This window comes from Apodemus sylvaticus, chromosome 5, assembly GCF_947179515.1.
Source record: "Apodemus sylvaticus chromosome 5, mApoSyl1.1, whole genome shotgun sequence".
Taxonomy (NCBI): domain Eukaryota; kingdom Metazoa; phylum Chordata; class Mammalia; order Rodentia; family Muridae; genus Apodemus; species Apodemus sylvaticus.
In genome coordinates, this window is record NC_067476.1 from 117440877 (window position 1) to 117458448 (window position 17572).

Genomic DNA, 17572 nt, shown 5'->3' on the forward strand with positions numbered 1-17572 from the left:
TTTGGTGCATTCAAATTATAATCCAACATGCCCATCTCTCCAGGTTTGTTTTGTTGCCCTAAGTTTCTTTAAATAGACCTAACCATCTACACTCATTTAATCTGGTCTCCCACCTTCCATCACCTCCATCCCAGGGGCTGTGTCTTTCTGGACCAAAACCAAGGCCCTGGGGCTCTGAGAGCACTCAGCTGTACCTCTCCAGCATTAAGGATTCTGCCAGTCTCTGACCTAAGCTTATGCAGTACAACCTTTTTGTGTCAAAGTAAAAGTTTGATGTTCTTGGCAGAGTTCTGTGGGAGTCATTTTAATCAAGAAGGTAGAGCCATTTGATTCTTAATTCTCAGTTTTAAAAGGTTTTACAATAGCATTGAGTTCATGTTCTTTTGGCCCTTCATTTCTTTCCTGCCCTACATGAAAAGATGTCAAACATGATTCCTCAGCCACACTTCTTCATCTGTAAAGCAGAATGTGCAGAGGTCTATACATAGCCTTTCACATATTCAGTGTTGCTAGGGAACTAGGAATTAATCTATTAGACATGGAGTGAAATTTCTTTGTTGTCTTTTTCCTTTCCTATTCGCTCCTTCCTGAGACAGTGGGAAATGCTCTATTGGAAAAAGAATCCACCCATAAAGCAGAAGCAAGTTCCACTACTGTAGAAGAAAAGAGAGCCAACTAGGTCTCTTCCTTTGTTCTCTCAGTATGTAAATCATTTGTTTGGAATAATCCCACATCCGCTACTCAAGATCTATAATCTTGGGCAAACTAGTTCTCAGATCTCCAATTTTAGAGACCTTGATATCACTACACATAAAACAAAAATTATTAGATGAGCACTATTCTGCATCAGGTGTTTATATGTATAATTTTTGTGGGCACCCCCTCCACACACACACACAGCAGCTGAATACAACAACTACTAGTCTGATTGCTGTTTCTTTGCAGAAGAATCCCAAGCACATAGACAGGATCTTACCCTGAACCAAAAGCTAGAAAATTAATGGTGAAACCATCGGTGGGTGGGTGGGGGGAACACCCTCATAGAAGGAGCAGGTGGAGAAGGGATAGGATAGGAGGACCCCGTGGGCGGGGGACTAGGAAAGGGGATAACATTTGAAATGGAAATAAAGAAAATATCGAATAAAAATCTATAAAAAAATTGAAAACTAAAAAGTTAAAAGAATTAAGGAAATGTAATTATTTTAAACAAAAGCATCCTGGGAAGAGTGTTAGAGGAGGGAGCCTCTATTTGTCTCTCTTCGCCTACCTCGGACAGTGGCCAGCTCCCCATCCACATGAGCCATGCACTGCATGGCAGTTGCCCCAGCACATATTGGCATGCTGACTCTCTGTCCTAAAACAGAAGTTGACAGATCGATGTCAGCAACGTTGCGAAGCATCCGTGGATAGAGCTTCCATCTGGAATTTAAAATAATATCAATATGAATAAATGTAACTTTAGAATTTCAAAAGTATAACCAAGACTTTAACATATTTTATTTTAAAAGAGAAAATAATATTTTTTTTTTCAATCAGGCCAAATCCTTTCCTTGCATAGTAAAATTTTCTCCCTACCTCAATCCTCTGACAAACTTTGGTCTGTCTTTTCCATCCTCCTATTTCTGCTTTGTAAGAGTTTCATATGATGGATTCATACAGTAGACAGTCTTTTGAGCCTGACATGGTGTCCTTGATAGCCACCTGTGCTGGTGCTGGTACGGCCCAACTTGTACCATTGGGCTGATCCATTTCACCTCCTGGAGGGAACCTTAGTTGTGTATTCACTACTGGGGTATACTTAGGATATTTCAATTTTGTATCGATGATAAACAAAGTCACTATGAACATCCACTTAAAGGCTTTGGGGTGAATGTAGATCTTATTTTACTGTCCCCAGATCTAGACGATGATATACAAAGTTCTAGAGGTTATATTCAGATTGGAGAAGGTATGGGTCTTCCTTCTGTAGGAGAGAGTAGTTCAAGGCAATTGCTTTTAAAATTATGAGTATTTCCTTCAAAGTTATTAACTAAATGCTATGTCCACTGCAAATGAATATAACAGAAGAGTTAAACCTTTGGTCCCTGGTTTTGTTAGCCAAGCCCTTTCCTTGGAATAGTTAATAGAAGCTAAAATTTTTAATTCTTGAAAATTATTGTAAATGTTTTTTTGTGATTCCTCAAAGTCAGAACAGAAGTTATTAAGCCAATTTGTATCCGCGAATCTTGTTGGAGACTAACGTATCTTTCCTACGAGTATATTTCCCATTTGCTTATGTCAATTACTCTCCTCATGGCAGGCAGAGCAAGACTGGGCATTATTAAAATAAATACCTTGTTTAGGCATACATACAAGCCTGACCAACAGCCTTGTATGTTGATGTTTTAGATTTAACTCTAATTCTAATGAGGTTGAGATTGTTCTTGTAAATATAGTGAAGAGTGACTTCATATTGGAGAAATGAGGGGAAAGCCCGTCTTTGAATAAAACCTGTTTTCTCTGGGGGAGGAAGAGGAAGAGCAGCACTAGCAGCAGCACTAGCAGCAGTTCTACCTTGAGGACCTGCTAGAACTCTGCAATCTAACATTTCTCACACAGTAAACTAAAACAAGCCATTCCTGAATGAGGTGATAAAGAAGTTTAGCATATGGTTCCTAAGCTGGTTGGTTGGTTGCTTTCTCCCTAAGTCATTCTTTGACCATCATAATTGTCATCATTTTCCATCACACCACATGTACTGTTCCTGGAAATCTGTTCCTCAGCTTGGACACTCACAGCACGATGCTTTCATCTCCAATGTGAAGGGGGAGAGGCAGAGGCCATGGAAGGAATTTTCATTACCAGTCATCTCTAAGAGTGTTGTTAGAATGAGAGGAAGAGATTTTAATAGTGGGGACAGACACACCAGCTTTGAAAGGCATTAATATTAATATTTACGTATGAGTAAAAAGACAATGGAAGACTTTATGAGGACACACAACACTGTGGGACATCAATGCTCTCTCTCTCTCTCTCTCTCTCTCTCTCTCTCTCTCTCTCTCTCTCTCTCTCTCTCTCTCTGTCTCTCTCCAGCCGCTCTCCCCCATGTGTGTGTATGTGTGTTCCTGCACAAGTGTATATGCGTGTGCATATATAAAAGGTACAATTGTAATGTGACCCATTTACAAACCAAGGCTCCTTCTGTCAATAAACAACAGCCTTACACTTGTCCACTTGGTGGCGCAGTCACCTTAATAATTGCATGCTCACATTTTTTCAATCAAATACATTTTCTGTTGCAAATATTACAGAGACTCTTCAACCTCTCCATTTCTGGGCAAAATTAAGTAAATTAAATGTACGTCGGGGGAAGTGTATGTCTTGGAAAGTATCCTGCAGGTTTTGGTGTTTTACAAATAACAATAACTTTGCAAGATAGTTTCGAAGAATTTATGACTCTTACCCCAAACTCCCCCAAATTTAAATGGCTATCACCTCAGTTATACAACAAACAACTCGTTGTCATAGCCTTATGTTGCCTTCACTGGTATCTACTTTGGGAAGAGCCTGTGAAGATGGAGAGAACAGTTGGACCACTGAGTAATAAACCTTTTTTAAAAACCAAAATTAACAAAGGACATTACAACAGGACTTTTAGCCTACACTTCACATAGAACAAAGGCTTAGGTTCTAAATAATCAAAAACTCATGAGAGACACATACTCCCTCAAATTAACTATTCCCTGAAATATCATAACTTCCATAGTACTGAAGCCTTATGCCCACTTATCACATGGCAAACAACCTGGTTTCTTCATCTTAACTTTTCTCTCCACAAATTTAAAGCAAATAATTAAAAACGCCCCTTCCTCACTTTTTTCATGTATCAATGGAGAGATGATGTGACAGTTCTGCTTACATAATACTAAAAATACCACTAGCAAGTTTGTAAATGTTTCCCAAATAGCAAACTGAGTCTAGCACAGCTCTTAATCTGTCAGAGAGTTGGCCTGAAACCTTCCTTTTGTCAGTGTCAATCAAGATGCCTCAGGAAGGGGGCAGCTTCCACTTCTGAAGTCATGATCCTACTTAATAATCAAACTGTGGAGAAAGTTTCCATCAGGAATACCTTCAGAAAAAGCCAGAGTGTGTGACAAACCTGAGTAGGGAGGCTCCTTTACGTCAGTGTGTAAAAGAAATGGTGTAGTATACTTTTTCAAATGAGCCCGAGTCAGGTCAGGCTATTCAAAATGAAGGAGCTTGGCATTCTAAACTTTGCCTTGTTCTTACATATTTGCAACAGAGAATTTCATTCCTCTGGGTGGTTAAATTTAGTTGTCCTTTCATGATATTATTTCTGGTCATGATAATGCTAATGCCAAGTCAGACCAAGAAACATCTCTAGCTAGTTGTGGGTCACACAAGTGGCCTAAGTTTCCAGAACTCTAAAATGTGGTTGTCAGATCAGCATGCTGATGGACAGTGCTGGTGAGGATGCTCCCAGATACAGGTAAGAAGAAAAGGGGATGAACTTCACAAATGCCTTTGAAATGCCCTGACCTTTCTCTGATTGTTTTGTAGCCTTTATTTGAAACAGAATAAGAAGCCTCAAGGTGACTTCCTCCTGGCTATTAAGCCAATGCTACCAAAGTCAGCAGAAATTCTCTTATTTGCACATGACCAGCTCAATAGAACAAATCAAAGGATTATGGGTTTTGCAGAGACCTACAAAGCAAGGGAGGAGTTGAGATTTCAGAGAGGGGATCACACCTGATATTTGTTGGAGTACAAACATGAAGAACCAGAACTTTGTCCTTTGAAGAACTTTGTTCAATGCCTTTTTACTTCTTTAAAGAAAGAAAAAAAAAACATCAAGTTTCATAAAAGATAATGGCATTTGTCTTTCTCAGTTGCATTATATGTAGCATGGAGTTTAGTCTACACTTAGGATGGTTTTCGTTTGGGAGGTCTATAGACTTCACAGAAGCCAAGAGACTATTATGGTTGGTAAAAACTTGGACAACAAGTTTTATCAGAAAGTTTCTAGCATTTCTAGGGTCATCAGGTCATCAATGCAGTCTGCCTTAGTGTTCTTTGTTCCTTCTCTTATGTTTGGGGAGTATTTTATACCATCTCTACCCATTAGATTATGGTAGCTAAGTCAATGTGTAGTTGCTGAAATGTGACTGTCTGTTGGTAAGAACTTTCTACCTTTATCATTGTTGGGTCCCCGCCTTGTAGCAATATTATCTGTGAAATAGTTCAAACTATAATTCAATCAGATATCCTGAATGTTGGCATATTCCTGTAGCTCTCAGGAAGTAGAGCTGAGGGGATGACTATAAGTCTCAGGCCAGCCTGCTGTGAAGGGCCAGATTGATACCACATAGAGTTCTTGAATGGGACTATCAATATGTTAATATGTTGGACCATATAAGCTGAGGTGTCTAAAAGGGTAGAGAAGGCTGCTTTGAAATGGAGTTGGTGACTACCAGCAGCAATGCTCAGATACATTGTACATGTATTCAGCCCTATACATCAGTCAAGGGCATGGAAGTCTTTGGCTATAAAAACCCAGTAGAACTAAGATTTTGCTTAAGGAGAAGACGCAGGAAATCTATTTACCTGGAGAACACAGCGGCATAAACCCAAGAAGGAACATTTACAAGAGCAGGAAATGTAGAAAAAGTAAATAATAATAATAATAATAATAATAATAATAATAATTTGGTAAAGTTCAGACCTCTAAGCTTCTGCATTATTAACCAGCTCCCCATCTACAACGCTCCCAGCACTTGTGTGTTCAGGAAGGATTCAGAAAAAGCCTGATCAAGGACTTCAGACGTTGGGAAGACATCCTGCCCTTCACGCTACGACCACCCATGCTCTGCTATCAACCTGTGGGTAACATGGCCACGGCCAACAAGAAACTGCCCTGATTATAATGATTTAATTTCTCCTCATCAGAAATATAAAGGTGATGCTGAGTGGTTTTTCTCTAGATCAAAGAAGAAATAGGAAAGAAGGCAGATTTTCTACCCGTGCATATTTTCTGTCAGTTTCTATGAGAAACTGAGAGATCATAAATGGAGAACCTTGTTGCCCACGGCCATCACTCAGGACTACAGTGCAAGGGGAATGGCACGGAAGGAGTGAGAGGTGGGAAAGCCCTCTCAGCTACTTGGCTAAGGGGAAAAAAAGAAGAAAGAAAGAAAACATACCCATTTAAAGTTATCTTATTTTCTGTTTTTACCACAAAAAAGAAAGCACCTACTGTCTTGTGTGTGAAATATGAAAGCCTGGGAAAATAATGTAGGAAGAGAGATGAGGCACTTTACAGGAGGTGTGAGACAGCAAGCGTGAAAGATAGATGCTACACAGACTTATTGCAATCTGAAGTGAAAGTGTAGGCAACCCATAATCAAAATGAATGATAACGGGGAAAGCCAACAGGATGGGAACATGGGAAGCAATAATCTTATCAGGTTCAACTGGATAGGGTGGTGGTTGCATTTAAAGCTGTCCTAGGCTATCAACATAGGCATTCTGTCACACTCTAATTCGAAGCAAGTGGAGCCATCAGCATTTATGACAATTTGTGTGTATAGTTAAATTAATTACTGCCGCAGTTGAATAAAAGATGCCGCTCACTTTTGCCACCAGGCTTTAAGACATCAAGATTTCTCACATGCTGGAAATGCTCTACTCTATTAAGCACAAATCCAAGCAAGCATTTTCACACCATCACACAAAACTACATTTCCTTCCCATGCAATGTTTTTGTGTGATATAAAAACACAAGTTTAAGTAACAAAGTTTCTTACCTAGAAAATGCTCTGATATTATCAGCCAAAGTCTCCTGATCATTTGCCCCGGACTTGTAATAATCATATACTGACTTCTGAAGCACTGCTCGGGCATGCTGTTCATAATCGCTGATGCAGACCAGCCGAGGCAACATCGTGGCAGGGTGTAACAACCTTAGAAATTCTGGAGGGGTTTTGTGGGTTGCTTTCTATGCCCAGGCAATCCCGTTATTTGTCAATTATTAATAGACTTTTGCCAAAGTTCATATTTAATTCTCTCTTGCTTACATCAAATGAGCAAACATTGTATGCCTAGACTTTGACATTTCATTTGCAGGCTAGCCACCCACTGTACCAGAAGCACACATAGTTAGAGCTGGGGAGGTAGCAGAAATGGGTAGGGTTGGTCACGTTGTCAAAGTAGGGAAAAGCGCTAAGGGGTGGCATGAAGTCACTATTGGTTTACTTCCCCATCAGGCTCGGTCCTCCAGCACTCCATACCTTTACACTTTGCCTTGGCACACCCGAAGAGCTCCCTCCTCATTCCCTTCTATGCTTCTATAATACACACGCCATACAAAACCAACACAAAAGGTTATAGGGTAAATCCATTATCCACTGACTGCAGAACTTCTCTATAATATAAATTTGACCCGATCATAAATATTTGGCTTTAATACAGAAAGCACTATTGCTAAAATCCAAGTTTGTTTTTTTTTTTTTAATAGCTCTTGGAGTGATAGAGGGCAGTGCCACACTAAATGACTTTGTAGTCAATATAAAATCCCTCCTTGTTGTGGGATACCTGGAGAATATTTGGGTGAGCAATGCATGGCTAGAAGAGCAATAGAGTTGACCCGAGTCATGCCTGGATTTCAACCCAGTAGACCACACTGTGGGCTACCCTGCAGCTGTTCAACAGTTAAATTCCAAATGCATAAGTCTGAAAGAACTTTCTCTCTTGAACTTGGAGCCTTACTTTCCGATCCAAGTGGTACCCTAAGTATCGTGGAATCTGGGGAAGGGGTCGGTGCTCTGAAAGGGACCTCAGCAAAGAAGTTAAAGAAGTGAAGCATAAGCCATGATAATTCCTTCCTCAGGTAAAATTACTCTCCAGTCTGCATCTTGTATTCCAGGCTCCAGGTGCCTACAACATGTGCTGACTGGTCTCCACTGAACACTTTTCTGACAGTACTATTTTGACAAAACCCAAACTAAGAATTATTAATACCAAATCTATGGGGAGATGTAAAGGATATCTTATCAATGAAATTACAGTACACAGAATGAGTTGTTTTTTTAATATGAGATATCCACTATAAATCCGTATGTTAAATGCTTGATCCCCAGATGATTGTATGAACGGTTCTGGAAACTTTAGGAGTCAGAGAATAACAAGAAGAAGTCAATCGTGGAAGAAAGGTCCTTAGTACTATCTTGTAGCATCTGTCCTCTTCTCTCTACTTACTGCCTGCCAGAAATGACTAGCTCTTCTGTTACCTGTCATTGTGATGCCGTGCCCAAATGCATGGGACAAAAAAAAAAAACATGGACCAGAATAAACAACTTTTCCTTTTGAGGTGTTAGTATCAGCAATTCTTTTTAGATCAAAGAGAAAGCAATATAGCAGATATTGAGCAAACATACCCCCATTCGCATCTTCTAACTTTGTTGAATTTTTAAAAAAAAAAAAAAAAACTAATGGCTGTCTTAATCTCAATTATATCAGCAGAGTCTTGAAAGTGTATGAGAAAGTGTATGAGCTTCCTTGGCTTCCAGAAGACTTTTGCTGTTCTGAACTCATGTTACTCCATTTGAAAAGTTATTTGTTTAGTTCAAGATATTTTATGCACTCTCGTGAGAATTGCCATCCAACAACAATCTTTAGGTAGCCAGACTCTTTGAAGAACTGTTTTAGCTCATGCTTTAAGAAGCTCCATTGAGTGAATGGGATTCAGTGTAAAATCCACATATTTTATACTGGGTTTAAAAAAAACTCTAAATATATATGTAGATGGGAAAGCATCCAAGGAGAAAAATGGATCACCAGAACTTCACTGTGTGATCCACAGCTTAGTTTGGACCTGAAAGCACAGGAGACACATGGAGCCCAGTCAACTGCCATGCAAAATCCTCACAACCATAGTCACGGAGAGCAGCAGGAGACAAATTACTAGTTGCTAGTCTGGAGAAAGCAACGAGAAGTCAAGAAGAATGGGTCCCTGATAATAGACTGAGAAGAATGGAAATGAAACCAGTAATGAATATAAGCTTGAAACTGTTTTTTGGGAAACAGAGTTTTGATTGCATCAACGGAAATTTGTTTGGTTTATCAATGATTTACTGTTTGGATTGGTACCTAGGCATATTGCAATGTTTCCCAATGGTTCAGGCATCAGTATAAATAACATATGAAAACTACAATTGCAAGGGTCAATCTCCAACAACCCTCACCAAAGAATAAAAGCAGCACGGAAAAAAAAACGTGAAATTTTTCATTTTAAAATTGCTCTGAGAATGGGCCAACTGTGTTGCTTTGATGGGTGAGGATTCCAGCCTTGCAGTTACCAGGATCTTTATGAAAGTTGATCAAAGGAGCCTTAACTGCCCCAGTTTGACAATTAACAGGATCGTTAAGAAAGTCGATCAAAGTTTTGACTCTTGCTCAGAACAGATTCAAAATTTGCAAATTAAACAACCTTTTCTTTACACAGTCTGCCCTTTGCAACAACTGCTAAAAATTATTATTTGTACCTTGCAACTTACATAACTAGGATGGTGAGGCAGTTTAGTGCTGTTTAATAAAATTTAAGCAGGCCAAATCCTAGTGATACCAAAGGGAAATCAGGGCCAGAGATTTTCAAAGTATGATTCTGGACCAAGAGCTGGAACGCGATACCAGATGAGCATTTGCATCTTCAGGCTCAGCCTCTGATGAGACACTGGTACAGAGAACTGGACTGTACCAAGCCATCCCTGTGACTATGACACACAATAACTGTTTGAGAGCCAGGGTTTGGGCAGGAAAGAGAATAAAGGAAGAGACTTGAATTTTAAAACCAACTGACAAGCCAACCTTTCATTCTCTGTCAGTACCGTGGCAAGCCACTGGTGGATTGAGAGTGATGTCTTAAAAAGTAAACTGTGAAATGCATAGTCCTCACATAATTTCATTAAATTCTTGGTTGCTAGGAATAAAAAGCAGTGGGGTTTAAAAACAGACTCTTCTAATTCCTGACAACTGTCTAAATATCACACTTTTTTTTTCCCAGAGACAATCTGTAAAACTTCCATGGAAAACCTGCACAAGCTGCTTAAGGAGAGAATGGGCAATGCAAGTTTAATTTTTACTCATGTGGATAGAGGGTACATTTGTGTGCAGCTATAGCAACCCTGATCTCAAATCTGAGAATCAGGATGATGACCACACAAATGTTCAAGCCCTCTTACTCACAGTGGCCAAAACACTGGAGTTCTGAGTTTTCACTTTTTAATACTAGTCTTAATAAAACTTAATTTACTTTTCAGCCTCATTTGTGAAACAATAAAACTTTCAATAATATTGTCCCCACCCCTTTTATAGTTCCGAAGCCACAAGCCTGTCTTTAGGAACACTTACCTGCTCCTAAATGTCCAGTAAAATAAAACCTGAGCTCAGAGGAACCAACGAGACCACTGCATCCTCTGGATGCTTTTATCCAAGATGCAGTTTTTTTAAAATTTATTATTATATATTTTTATTTTCTATATTCTTTGTTTACATTCCAAATGATTTCCCCTTTCCCAGTTCCCACCTCCCCATATGTCCCTTAAACCTTCTTCTCTCCACCCATTCTCCAATCACCTCTCTCCTTTTTCTCTGTCCTGATACTCCTATCCAATGCAAGATCAAGATTTTGCAGGATCAGGACCCTCTCCTTACTTCTTCATAGGAGTCATTTGTTATGCTAATTGTGCCTTGGGTATTCAGGGCTTCTGGGCTAATTAATATCCACTTATCAGAGATTGCATTCCATGTGTATTCTTTTGTGATTGGGTTACCTCACTTAGGATGATATTTCCAGATCCAACCATTTGCCTAAAAAGTTTGTGAATTCATTGTTTTAATTGTTGAGTAGTATTCCATTGTGTATATATACCACATTTTCTGTATCCATTCCTCCACTGAGGGATATCTGGGTTCTTTCCAGCTTCTGGCTATTATAAATAAGGGTGTTATGAACATAATGGAACATGTGTCTTTATTGCATGCCAGGGAATCCATTGGGTATATGCCCAGGAGAGGTATAGCAGGGTCCTCAGAAGTGTCATGTCCAGTTTTCTGAGGAACCACCAGACTGATTTCCAAAGTGATTGTACCATCTTACAACCCCACCAGCAGTAGAGGAGTGTTCCTCTTTCTCCACATCCTTGCCAACACCTGCTGTCTCCTGAGTTTTTAACCTTAGCCATTCTGAGTGGTGTAAGGTAAAATCTCAGGGTTGTTTTGATTTGCATTTCCCTAATGACTAATGATGTTGAGCATTTCTTAAGGTGCTTCTCGGCCATCCGAATTTCTTCAGGTGAAAACACTTTGTTTGGATCTGTACTCCATTTTTAATAGGGTTATTTGGTTCCCTGGGGTCTAACTTCTTAAGTTCTTTGTATATATTGGATATTAGCCCTCTATCAGATGTAGGGTTGGTGAAAATCTTTTCCCAATTTGTTGGTTGCCGTTTTGTCCTTTTGACAGTGTCCTTTGCCTCACAGGAACTTTGTAATTTTATGAGGTCCCATTTGTCAATTCTTGATCTTAGAGCATAAGCTATTGGTGTTTTGTTCAGGAACTTTTCTCCTGTGCCCGTGTCCTCAAGGGTTTTCCCCAGTTTCTTTTCTACTAGTTTCAGTGTGTCTGGTTTTACGTGGAGATCCTTGATCCACTTGAAGTTGAGTTTAATACAAGGAGATATGAATGTATCAATTCATATCTCCAGTTGAACCAGCGCCATTTGTTGAATAGGCTATCTTTTTTCCACTGGATGTTTTCAGCTCCTTTGTCGAAGATCAATTGACTATAGGTGTGTGGATTCATTTCTGGGTCTTCAATTCTATTCCATTGGTCCACTTGCCTGTCACTGTGCCAATACCATGCAGTTTTTAACACTATTGCTCTGTAGTATTGCTTGAGGTCTGAAATACTGATTCCCTCACAATTTCTTTTGTTGTTGAGAATAGTTTTAGCTATCCTGTTTTTTTTATGTTATTCCAGATGAATTTGAGAATTGCTTTTTGTAACTCTGAAGAACTGAGTTGGGATTTTGATGGGGATTGCATTGAATCTGTAGATTGCTTTTGGCAAGATGGCCATTTTAACTATATTAATCCTGCCAATCCACGAGCATGGCAGATTTTTCCATTCTCTGAGGTCTTCTTTGATTTCCTTCTTCAGAGACCTGAAGTTCTTGTCATATAGATCTTTCACTTGTTTGGTTAGAGTCACACCAAGATACTTTATATTGTTTGTGGCTATTGTGAAGGGTGTCATTTCCCTAACTTCTTTCTCAGCCTGCTTATCCTTTGAGTATAGGAAGGCAACTGATTTGCTTGAGTTGATTTTACAACCAGCCATTTTGCTGAAGTTGTTTATCAGCTGTAGGAGTTCTCTGGCAGAGGTTTAAAGGTCACTTAAGTAGACTATCATGTCATCTACAAATAGTGATAATTTGACTTCTTCCTTTCCAATTTGTATCTTCTTGACCTCCATATGTTGTGTAATTGCTCTAGCTAGTACTTTAAGTACTATATTGAAAAGATATGGAGAGAGAGTGCAGCTTTGCATAGTCCCTCATTTTAGTGGGATTGCTTCAAGTTTCTCTCCATTTAGTTTGATGTTGGCTACCGGTTTACTGTATATTGCTTTAACTGTTTAGGTATGGGCCTTGAATTCCTGTTCTTTCCAAGACTTTTAGAATGAAAGGATGCTGAATTTTTTCAATTGCTTTTTCAGCATCTAATGAAATGATCATATGGGTTTTTTTTTTCTTTGACTTTGTTTATGTAGTGGATTGCATTGATGGATTTCCTTATATTGAACCATCCCTGCATCCCAGGGATGAAGCCTACTTGATCATGGTGGATGATTGTTTTGATGTGTTCTTGGATTTGGTTGGCAAGAATTTTATTAAGTATTTTTGCATTGATATTCATAAGGGAAATTGGCCTGACGTTCTCTTTCTTTGTTGGATCTTTGTGTGGTTTTGGTATCAGCATAATTGTGGCTTCATAGAGCAACTTGGGTAGTGTTCCTTCTGTTTCTATTTTGTGGAATGGTTTGAAGAGTATTGGTGTTAGGTGTTCTGATATAATTTTGCACTGAAGCCATCTGGTCCTGTGCTTTTTTTGGTTGGGAGGCTTTCAATGACCCCTTTTATTTCTTTAGGGGTTATGGGACTGTTTAGATGATCTATTTGATCCTGTTTTAATGTTGGTGTCTGATATCTGTCTAGGAAACTGTCCATTTCCTCCAGATTCTCCAGTTTGTTGAGTATAGGCTTTTGTAGTAGGATCTAATAATTTTTTGAATTTCTTCAGTTTCTATTGTTATATCTCCCTTTTCATTTCTAATTTTGTTAATCTGGACACTGTCTTTGTGCCCTTTGGTTAGTCTGGCTAAGGGTTTATCTTTCTTGTTGATTTTCTCAAAGAACCAGCTCCTGGTTTTGTTGATTCTTTGTATGGTTCTCTTTGTTTCTACTTGATTGATTTCAGCCCCGAGTTTGATGATTTCCTGTCTTCTACTCCTCCTGGGTGAAATAGCTTCTTTTTGTTCCAGGGCTTTCAGGTGTTTAAGCTGCTAGTGTATGCTCTCTCCATTTTCTTTTTGGAGGCACTCAGGGCTATGAGTTTTCCTCCTAGCACTGCTTTCATTGTGTCCCATAGATTTGGGTATGTTGTGTCTTCATTTTCATTACATTCTAAAAAGTCTTTGATTTCTTTATTTCTTCCTTGACCAAGGTATCATTGAGTAGAATATTGTTCAGTTTCCACGTGTATGTATGTGGGTTTTCTGTTGTTTTTGTTGCTATTGAAGACCACTTTTACTCCATAGTGATCTGATAGGAGGCATGGGATTAGTTCGATCTTCTTATATTTGTTGAGGTCTGTCTTGTGACCAATTAAAAGGTCGATTTTGGAGAAGGTATCATGAGGTGCTGAGAAAAAGGTATATTCTTTTGCTTTAGGATAGAATGTTCTATATATATATCTATTAAATCTAATTCATCCAAAGCTTCAATTAGTTTCATTGTATCCCTGTTCAGTTTCTGTTTTCCTGATCAGTCCATTGAGGAAAGTGCAGTGTTGAAGTCACCCACAATGATTGTATTAGGTGCAATGTGTGCTTTAAGCTTTAGTAAAGTTTCTTTTATGAATGAGAGTGCCCTTGCATTTGGAGCTTAGATGTTCAGGATTGAGAGTTCTTCTTGTTGTATTTTTCCTTTGACCAGCAAGAACTGTCCCTCAGAGTCTCTTTTGATGACTTTGGGTTGAAAGTCAATTTTATCTAATATTAGAATGGCTACTACAGCTTGTTTCCTGAGACAATTTGTTTGTAAAATTGTCTTCTAGGCTTTTACTCTAAGGTAGTGTTTGTCTTTGACACTGAGGTGTGTTTCCTGTATTCAGCAAAATGTAGGGTCCTGTTTACGTATCCAGTCGGTCCATGTCTTTTTATTGGGGCATTGAGCCCACTCATGTTAAGAGATATTAAGGAATAGTGATTATTACTTCCTGTCATTTTTGATGTTATTTTTAAAATGTGATTGGTTATCTTCTTTTGGGTTTGATGAAAAAAGGTTACTATCTTGCTTTTTTCAGGATGAAATTTCCCTCTTTGTATTGTTGTTTTCCTCCTATTATCCTTTGTAGGTCTGGGTTTGTGGAAAGATATTGGGTAAACTTGGTTTTGTCATGGAATATCTTAGTTTCTCCATCTATGGTGATTGAAGAGTTTTGCTCGGTATAGTAGTTTTGGCTGGCATTTGTGTTTTCTTAGAGTCTGCATGAGATCTGCCCAGGATCTTCTATCTTTCATAGTCTCTGGTGAGAAGTCTGGTGTGATTCTGATAGGTCTTCCTTTATATGTTACTTGGCATTTTTCTCTTACTGCCTTTAATATTCTTTCTTTGTTTTGTATATTTGGGGTTTTGATTATTATGTGACAGGAGGTATTTCTGTTCTGGTCCAGTCTTTTTGGAGTTCTGTAGCCTTCTTTTATATTCAGGGGCATCTCTCTCTTTAGGATAAGGAAGTTTTATTCCACAATTTTATTGAAGATATTTGCTGGCCCTTTAAGTTGTAAATCTTCACTCTCATCTATGCCTATAATCCTTAGATTTGGCTTTCTCATTGTGTCCTGGATTTCCTGGATATTTTGGGTTACAAGCTTTTTGCATTTTGCATTTTCTTTAACTGTTGAGTCCATGTTTTCTATGGTATCTTTAGCATCTGAGATTCTTTCTTCTATCTCTTATATTCTGCTGTTGATATTTGCATCTATGGCCCCTGATTTCTTCCCAAAGTTTTCTATCTCCAAAGTTGTCTCCCTTTGAGATTTCTTAGTTGTTTCTACTTCTGATTTTAGATTCTGCATGGTTTTGCTTAGCTCCTTCACTTGCTTGTTTGTGTTTTCCTGTAATTCTTTAAGAGATTTTTGTATTTCCTCTTTCATGACCTCAGCCTTTTGACCAAAGTTCTCCTGTATTTCTTTAAGTGATTTTTGTGTTTCCTCCTTATTGGTTTCTGTATTCTCCTGAATCTTTCCATTTTTGTGTTTCCCTTGTAAGGGCTTCTAACTTTTGATCCATTTTCTCCTGAATTTTTTAAGAAATTTATTTATGTCCTTCATGTGTTCCTGTAACAGCATCATGACCAGTGATTTTAAACCCAAATCTTGTTTTTCTGGTGGGTTGGGGCATCCAGGACATGCTGTTAATGGAGAATTGGGTTCAGATGCTGCCATATTGCCTTGATTTCTGTGCATGCACATTTGTGGACCGTATCCACAGAGGCCAGAAGAGGCAAGTTCCATCTCCTAGAGCTGGAGGTACAATTGTGAGCAGCCACCTGACATGGGTGCTGGAACTAAATGTGAACCTTGTACAGGAATCTCCAGCCCTTTGCGAAATTTTTGACTTACTTTCATGCCTAATTCTGCTTCAGTCCGGTTCTAATATTCATCTTAGAGAATGTGTGATGCTCCTTCTCCATGCTTTCCCAGTCTTCACGATTCTCTCTCTCTCCATCGCCTCCCTTTCTCTTATGGTTCACAGGTTACCCCTCTTCTCACCTTTTCTTCCATTCATTGTCTCTTCATTTCTGTCCATGTCTTGGATTTAGGTTTTCCCTTCCTTTTGTACTCTTATTCCTTTACTCTCCCATCTCTTCTAATGCTCTTACTTTTAACTTTCCTTCTGCCCCCATCTTCTTTCACACCCAAGTCTTAGACAGGCAGTTCGCCTCTGTGTAGCACACTTTCTGCACCTTTTGAAAAGGTCGTAAGGTAAAATTTTAACAAGAGAGCTGTGCTTTCCTATGAGGTGCTGACTCTCAGCTGAGGCTAAAGGGTATGTAAATGTTGACAAGCTTCTGTAGAAAGTTTTCTCTCTTGTCCTCTGAACAGCAGAACTTGGCAGTTTCCTGGGGAGGGTGTGAAGGTTCAGCTGACTCGAGCTTGCTCTACATAGAGCTAATAAGCAATGAGTAATTTTATTGTTGTTGTAGATAGTGGTGTGGGTTTTTTCCCCCTGGGTTTCCTCCTATTTTTTTTTTTTTGATAATACATTTTCACAGAATCATGATATATTGATAAACACACAGGTAGGAGTTTGCTGGTCAAAATTCTAAAACTGAACCTGTCACCAAAAGTTTATTTACAAAAGCCACTGACTTCTCCAGGGAGCTGGGCTGGAGAACCTGGACGGCCATGTGTAGGTCAGTACAGAGCTTGTAGCTCAACTTCTGACTTCTGAGTCGTGACTGCTCTAAAAGAGTGTTTTTAATGTTATTCATTTTATAATAGACTAATAATTACATAAATTCTTCCTTCATTTCTTCCCTCCACCCACCTCCCATCAATTCCTCATGTTCTCATTCAAATTCATGATTGTTCTTTTCACTGATTGTTGATATATATGTATGTGTGTGTGGGTGTGCATGTGTATATGTATATATGTATATGTGTATGTGTGTATGTATGTGTATATGTAGTATACATATATGTATATGTATATACACATGTGTATATACATATATGTTTCTAAATACATAACTATGTCCTGGTCACTCTGGATAATGTTACTTGTATGTATTCAAAGCCAACTATTTGGTATTGGGTAACCAGTTGGTGTTCTCTTCTCTTGGAAAGACTATTTCTCTCTCTCTCAGCATTCCTTATTTGCCTAAGGAGATGAGATTGTCTGCCTATACCCCAACCAAAACCTTATTAGTTTTCTTTCTTTTGTTTTATTTTTTCTTTCCAACTGTTTATCATCCAGCATGTGAGATGGGCCGTTTATCCATGATGCACTGTCCTTTCCCCGTGGATATTGTCCTTCTGGTCTCTAATTTTCAAATGCGATTTTCCATGCTGCCTGCATACCAGGATGGCTACAAACACCAACATGCTTGGGCTTCAGCAGATACATGTAAGAATATTCAGCCTTTTACCTGTCTGACAGGCTTTCCTTGAATTTTTTTAAGTTTGGTGTTTCTACTTTGACTTACAAGAATATCGAATATTTTGTTGCCAC

General features: G+C 38.8%; 1 protein-coding gene across 1 annotated transcript in view; it reads right to left on the minus strand.

The window, feature by feature from the left end:
* Nucleotides 1-6940, minus strand: part of Hao1 (hydroxyacid oxidase 1) — a 55609-nt gene extending 48669 nt beyond the window's left edge. Inside the window, exons 1-2 of the mRNA XM_052181490.1 lie at nucleotides 6804-6940; nucleotides 1268-1419 (exon numbers count right to left, since the gene is read on the minus strand). Coding sequence (XP_052037450.1) covers nucleotides 1268-1419; nucleotides 6804-6940 — 289 coding nt within the window. The remainder of the gene's footprint in view (nucleotides 1-1267; nucleotides 1420-6803) is intronic.
* Nucleotides 6941-17572: the final 10632 nt, after the last annotated feature.